This window comes from Myotis brandtii, unplaced genomic scaffold, assembly GCF_000412655.1.
Source record: "Myotis brandtii unplaced genomic scaffold, ASM41265v1 scaffold2204, whole genome shotgun sequence".
Classification (NCBI taxonomy): Eukaryota; Metazoa; Chordata; class Mammalia; order Chiroptera; family Vespertilionidae; genus Myotis; species Myotis brandtii.
Genome location: NW_005358261.1, coordinates 450,871 through 458,697, shown reverse-complemented (window position 1 = coordinate 458,697; position 7,827 = coordinate 450,871). Strand labels below are relative to the sequence as shown.

The following is a 7,827-nucleotide window of genomic DNA, read 5'->3' as shown; positions in this document are numbered from 1 at the left end:
CTGTGCACCGCGCTGAGCCTGCTGCAGGTGAGTGGACGGGGAGGTCGCGGGCCGACGCGCGCCATGCCCGCCCCGCAGGACCCAACTCCCACGCACCCCACTTTCTGGTCTCCTCGCTTATGTTTTGGGGAGGGAGGTGGCTGGATTTCTTTATCTCCCCTGGGAAGAAAGATCCTCCTCTGAGCCTCCAGCCAGACTGTCCAAGGCAAAAAAGCCACTTTTTTCTCCTGCTGCTCTGGGGAAGGAGCCCCTGGGAGACGTTGCCACCCACCTCCCCCCCGGGGTGCGCCCCGGGATGCGCTGAGACTGGGGGGAGGGTTGAGTGGCGTCGTGGGGAGCTCGCGGTGGAGCTGCCCCTGGGCAGCCCAGGCTGCGGGCTTCAGCTGCCGTCTCTGGTTCCTTTGCAGACCGGACTGGGGGAGCCGGCGAGGTGTAACTTCACCGTGACCGAGTCCAGGGTCTCCAGCCGGGCCGCGTCTCTCCAGTGGAGAACTCTGGGGCCGCCCTGTAACTTCAGTCTCATCTACAGCAATGACACATCGGGGTTCACGAGTTGCCACCCCGTGAGGATAGACAACACCACCTATGAATGTAACCCCAAGGATTTACAAGCGGGAACCGTCTATAACTTCAGGATTGTGGCTCTGGATGGAGAAGAGAGAACTGTGGTCTTGCAAACAGGTAAAGGGGTGACAGGTGCTTGTTGGATGGCCAGCCCTGCCTCATCCAGCTGGTGCTTCATTTGAGTCCCAGGCATTCAAAAAATAAAGGTAAAAATGCCTGTGGAGATAAATGTCCTCAGGTCTGGCCAGAAGCAGCGCGGTTGGCTTTCAGAGAGTTCCTTAGTGCTGAAAACAGCGGGCTCTTCGCTTCTAGGATACAGCAAAGAGACACTGTGGAGGGAGTCTGTTAAAGTGATGTGGTTTGAGCTTCCAATCCATTAAATTGTCAAGCCCTGGAATAATTTTAAGTAAATGTTTTTAGAATAAATAATGGAAGTGCAATGATTAGGGATATGCCTTTCCTCAACTTAGTTTTATTTTTGGAACCAGGATATAAAATCTTCAGGAGTAGAATAGAGCCATTCATAAGAGAATATTAGACAAGTCCTTTGAAACGAGGGTACGAAAATAATTTTGTATTACGTAACTAAAACTGTGTAGTATCAGAGAACGTCCTTTGGTTACTCTGCCCTGCAAGTCAGTTATTTTCTTTACACTTTTGGTAAATCCTTCCATGCATATATGCATGCTAAGTTTGTCTTTCCTGCCTCCGTTTGCTTATCTGAATAATAAGAGTGGTAGACTTGGTCATTTAGCTCCAAGTTCTTACGAAGTGCCAGCCACTTAGGTAGGGACTCGCATGCACCTTACCTCATTAATCCCCATGCCACCCCCAGATGTGTTCTAACTTCTCTAATGACTTTGATGTCTTATGACTTCATTCATCTTCCTTTTAACATTATCTTTATTTATTGCAATAGTGAAGACTTACTTTTATCTAGAAAATCAAATTTAACTGAAAAATTCCAGAAGTTAAATTTAGAAATGTGTTGTCCTTACTATTCTTTCACATGCAGCCTGAACAAAGATCACTTCTTCAGCTAGAGTTCTTTAAAGAGGTGTGAGAACTTTCCGTTCTCAGGATCAGGAAATGGGCTCATGAAATTAGTCAAGCGAAAATTAATTCTCTTATGTTTTCGAAGAAACGTTAAGAATGCCCAGTTACATCACTTGACTTACTTCACATGAAACTTTTAAATAATTTCTGAGATTTGCAAAAACTTAAATTGAAAAGAAATACCACTTGTTAAACACTTAGTTGTATTTTCATATAGAATCAGAAAGACTGGAATCAACCATGTAATTAGAATATTTTATAGAAGTTTAAGCAACTTGGGTTTTAGTCATAAAGTTGTTGGTTTCTTGGTATGTGAGGATAGTTTTGTGAACATTCAGATTGGTAATGCTGTGAAATTTATGACAGAACTTCCAGATGTATTCATTACATTTGATAAGATGTCTGTGTTGAGTGGACCAGATGATTTTAAAAAATAGGTGAGCCGTCAGAAGCTTATGGGAGAAAGGATGAAGACATTCATAAGCCAGAATACAGTCACTTGACCCATAGGTTTTACTTTTTGGAAATAAACGTTGATGGAAAAGGACATAGTGTGGAGGTTACTAGTTAGAATGCCCTTTCAATTTAATTATACATGTAGGTGTTTCAAGTCCAGAGACATTTGTGAAATGTAATAAATATTTCAATTTTATTAACTATGTCGAGTTTTTAAAAAAGACTTCATCAGCATCCAATGTGTTAGCATTCAGTTTCTCATCATTTTTCCTAAGGAGTTACTTTTACAGTACCACAGGTGCCCTTCACACCACAAATTTTATGTGCTCCATGATGAATATGAAGAATGAAACTTGCAGGTGATGTTTGTATAATGATAATTTTTCACACTTATTTGTATGATGGTATAACTCTTCTTAGGATTCTCCACACTTAACAAATAATTATATTTAAGTAAACATTTTTTTGAAACTTAAAATCAGGTTTCAAGGAGGATATTTTTTGGTTGGTTGTTTATTTTTTGTTAATAGTGCCATCTATATTTTAAGGATATGTGTGAATTTTTCATTTATTTAAGAGAAAGGACCAGTACTCCTTTATATTAATTGCTAAACTACAGAGATGAGATCTACAAATTATACTTTAGTGTAATAAAACAGGACCAACTAGTGGTATATAATACAAACTCTGAGATATAACTTCAAAGAGAAAAGTCATTCAAAGTGTGATGTGCTATCTTTATGCCAATTTGCCTGTCTTGTTGGGCTGCAATAAATCAGAGTGAGAGCAAGGCATGACCTGGCTAGAAAGGCAGCAGTTGCTTGGATTATCTCTGTATCATCCCAAGTGTGATTTGTCTGATTGTTTTTCCTAACAATTTTCTAAAAGAACTAGTTATTTTGGTGTCATGTAGCCATGACCTTAAAGATCAAAATTTTAACTAAATGAAAACTATTTCAGCAACAACCAATTTTCGCTCCAGCTTTTAAATCGGAACAGCAAAATGTGTGCATTCATATCCAGTTCAGCAAACGTTTATTGAGCATGGATACTGCAGTGACTAACACCAGATAGTGATTGGTGAGCTTATAAAGACGACGAACAATACATGGTGCCCTTGCAGGGCTGTGCAGAGGTGAGAGAAGGTCATGATGAAGGTGGTGTCAGACCTTTGCCGCTTCTTTCCTGGGTGAAGACCTTGCCCTGCCTCCTGAATGTATGTCATGCTTTCATGACCACGGAGAAGACATTGGGAAGGTCTCAGGTTTCTTCAGCCACTAAAACATCTGTGCAACAACCATAATAAGTTGAAAGCCAAATTACTTAGTTGTGATTTCATCAGAAATCAGATATGAAGATAGCTGATATTGGAGAACCCCGCACTTTTGCAACACTGTGTCCTCAGTTTTGAGCAGAAGCTGAGAACTGATAGCCCCTAGGGATGTGTAGGTGTCTACATAATAGCTGTTTTATTTGGCTCACGTAGTGTTTGTGAAGAGTTCAGTTTGTTTCACCAGCATTAAAAAATGGAAAATTTACATAAAAAAACAATGTATGGATTCTCTTAAAATATTGGAAAATTTGGCAAAACTGGGCCATCAAATTCCTAGAACTCTCTAGAGTTGAATTGTGGCTTCTCTTTTCAGATACTAATTCACTTGACCATTTCATATGTCCTTACCTGAATGCATCCTAAGGACATTTGAGTTTGTTTAAATGAAATTTTCTGGTTTTCATTTAGAACTTTTGGGGGCTTTTATCTTCCCATCAATAAGAAGTAGTTTTTTAGCAACTAAAATGGCATCTAGTACATGGTACAGGATCAATAAATATTGATTAAATGGATGGATGGATAGATGAATGAATGAATGAGTTAATGAATAGATTAATAGTTGGATCTATGCATGAATAGATAGATAGATAGATAGATAGATAGATAGATAGATAGATAGATAGATGATAGATAGATAGGTAGACAAGTAAATATGAATGAAAGAAATGAATATTTTAGTAGGAAAATATACATATACTAAAAATACGGCCTATTCTCCTTGCTTTTTGGGTAAGTTAAGGAGCCCAGGGAAGTAGACTAGTGGTAGGGAACTTCACCCATAGGAGGAATATCTTAACGGTATATGCCCTCTTGTTAGTTAGTTTCACCTACTTATTCATGAGAGGAAAAAATCAGCACTTTTAATATGGTTAACTCCTTTGTCTTTAATAAAAAGCATTTTAGAAGCTGTAATTACCAAATCATCATATCAGCTATTATTTCCATTTCAAAATGTTGTTTATTGTACTAACCTACTAGGGCTTCCATAGCAAAATACTACAGACTGAATGGTCTAAATAACAGAAAATTATTTTCTTACAATTCTGGGGTCTAAAAGTCCCAGATCAAGGTGTCAGCAAGTTTCTTCTGAGGCTTCTCTGATTCGCTTGCAGGTGGCCACTTTCTCACTACGTCCACACGTGGTGTCCCTCTGTCTGTGTTGTCTGTGTCCTAATCTCCTCTTCTTATGAGGACCCCAGTCATATTGGAATGGGTTTCCCCTAACAATCTTTTTAACTTTATTACCTCTTTAGAGGCTTTATCTCCAAATACAGTCACATTCTGAAGTATTGGGGGTTAGAGCTTCAACATACGAATTTTAGAGGAACACAATTCAGCCCATAACACTTACATAGCTTTAAACATAGGCCATGATTTCTGTAAGCTATTTGCATCGAAATCTCTTGCAGAGCTTGTTATGAAGGCATATTTTTGGCTTCTGCCCAGCCTGTAATGAATTTAGAAAGAGTGGAGCCTAGGGTATTTGATTTTAAACAAATATCGAAGTGAATCAGTGCACACTGGAGTTCAAGAGCTATTGGCATAGTTTTTCTATTTTTCATTGGCATCAAAATGTTGGTACCATTCCTCTTTATGCATGGTCAAATCTGAATAGATAAAATAAATATTACACTGACCACATATTGTTTAATTTTATCCTCATGACAGTCCTGTGGAGGGAGTATTATGAAGGCCTGGGTTGCAGAGTGGTTAAGAGTTGAGTTCTGAAAGCTGCTGCCTCCATCACTTACTTGACAAGTTGCCTTGGGCAAGTTATTAACCTCCCCAAGCCTAATCTATAAAGTGGGGATGATAATAAAAATATTGCCTACTTCATAGGGTCTTTTAGTGGTTCATATAAATTCTAGAATGGTTTTTATCACATACTAAGTGTGTAGTAAGTTTGCTATTATTACTTTCAGGTTGGAGATAAGATTGATATTCCTAAGAATTAACAGATCACGAATCCACACAGCTAATAGAGGATAGGCATAGAACTTGAACCCCAATTCACTGCATCCAACTCCAATTCTTTCCACTATTCTGCAAAAATGGACATAGTTCTTAAGCTGGTATTAGTTCTTTCAAATTACTACATGACACTTTGTTATTACTTTCCAAGTTGACTTTTTAAGGAAAAAATATACTACAAAATAAGTCTGTGTGTGTGTGTGTGTGTGTGTGTGTGTGTGTGTGTGTGCGTGTGTGTGTGTGTAGCCTACACAAAGGTGCAATAATGATTAAATGTGTTAGAGTGTGAAGAAATTATAAATTATTAGCAGCGATTGATTTTCAATTGCTTTGAATTCTTGGTGATGGATGCCAGTATTTAGCAATCAGCTACTTGCAGTCTATTTCTGGAGTTCTAAAGTCAAGCTGAGCTGCATATAGGGAATGAACCAACTTAGTGCTCTGAACTTGATCTTCTTTTGCGTGCTTAGGAAGCGTCCTCCATTAGTCTGACTTCTGTTGGTGGGCATGGCATTCTACAGGTTAGCAAGAAATAAATAAAATCTAATTTGTCCAGACAGAATGAGAGGAGAACACAGAAAAATTGCTTCATTTTCCATTCCCAGACACCAATTCGCTGGAATCCCCCAGGGAGATAAAGAATAATTCTGACATCTTTCTGACCTTGTCAGAGAAGTCAACTGCCATTTACTTGGAGTCCACATGTGTGAGGGCTGCACTTACCTCTTTACCTCCATTACCTCTTAGCACTTAAACTCTGCAATGTACTGTGGGTCCCATTGTAGATAGGAAACTGAGCATCAGCAAAGGTAAGCAGCTTCCCTAAAGTCACCTTTGTAACGGACAGTGTTGGGATTTGAACCCAGGTTTCGTTTAATATCAAAGTTAGTTGTTAGTTGCCTGAGTAGACTGTAAACTCTCAGATTAATTACCTGTGTAGAGCCAATTATGATGACCTGGAAAATAAGGGGGGCATCCTGCACTCAATGATGATGCAAATAATTGTCAAAACAGCTTTAACTTCCCTTTCAAGGTTGTTAAAACTTTGAAAGTTCCTTCTTGCCTGAACTTCATTTCTAGTGTATTAAGGTGATAAATCAAATGCATGCTAACCTGATGTGTTGGCATAATATAGAATATCATCTTAAAAGACGTCAGAAAGCTGACTAGTATAGTCAAACAGCAACAATCACAAAGTAAAAGAGATGTATTTAATTAACTGGAGACTGTGAGCAATCGCTTTTTCACTTTGTTCTGTAGGGCAAAAGCCACAAACCATCAGTTGGTGCAGGTTTTCAAAACCGAGAAAATCTATTGTGAACTCTCAGATCTTACAGATAGGCTGCGGTGCTATTATGACTTCAAGAAGAGCGTTTGGTATTAACCCATGGGTTGCCTGCACTCTTGTGCTAAGGTTGATTTTATTTCCAAAATGAATGCTATCATTTTGAACTCTAAACACTCTGGAAATTTCTATATCAAAAGGTATTTTAATAGCCATGCAAAAGAATTTTTTAAGAAAATATTGCTTTCATTATATGTATATATGAGTTTCTCCCTCTTCCTGTAACATTAAAAAAAATGAAAAAAAAGGAAGAATTCATTTTGGTTCAGGAATTTAGCTACACTTCATCTTTTCCTCTGAGAACAGAAAAGTTGGATTGACATCAAGCCAGTTTACGGAATTCTAGGACTTCCAAATACTGGTAGATTCACTGAAATCTGGCAGATGAATATGGCAGCACTTTGCATTGGGCATTCCAGGTCTATCTGAAACTCAGAAGCACAAAGATGTCTTAAATTTATGGCTAATGATAAATTTTGATGTATTGCTTGAGATTAAATTATTGATTTATGATTTTCAACAATTCTTAGTTTACTAAATGCCCGGTGCAGGAAATTCATGCACAGGGCTGCGGGGGGGGGGGGTCCCCTCAGCCTGGCCTGCGCCCTCTCGCAGTCTGGGACCCCTCGGTGAACATCCCTCTTGCAGTCCAGAACCCCTAGCTCCTTACCACCCACCTGCTCGCTGCCCCTTAGCACTGCCATGGAGGCGGGAGAGGCTCCCGCCACCGCTGCTGCACTCACCAGCTGTGAACCCGGCTTCTGGCTGAGTGGCACTCCCGCTGTGGGAGCACACTAACCACAAGGGGCAGCTCCTGCATTGAGCATCTGCCCCCTGGTGGTCAGTGTGCATCATACTGACTGGTCGTTCTGGTCATTCTGCCATAACAGTCCCTTAGGCTTTTATTATTTATATAGATAATACTTCACTGGTTACTGTCTATGAGAGTGTTGGGTGGAAAAACCAGAAAGGCTATACTGCACACCTATGTGCATTGATACCTCTAGCCATCAGCATAAATTACATAAGTTAAGTGGGGTTTTCTAATTACATACAACTTATCATAAGTCCAGAAGATTACAGACACATAACAATTTCCAAA

At 39.6% G+C, this 7,827-nt stretch overlaps 1 protein-coding gene across 1 annotated transcript in view; it reads left to right on the top strand.

The window, feature by feature from the left end:
• The window catches only part of PTPRB (protein tyrosine phosphatase, receptor type, B), a 109,558-nt gene that overhangs the window by 26,538 nt on the left and 75,193 nt on the right, over positions 1–7,827 (top strand). Inside the window, exon 4 of the mRNA XM_005866112.2 lies at positions 408–681. Within this exon, the coding sequence (XP_005866174.1) occupies positions 408–681 (274 nt within the window). The remainder of the gene's footprint in view (positions 1–407; positions 682–7,827) is intronic.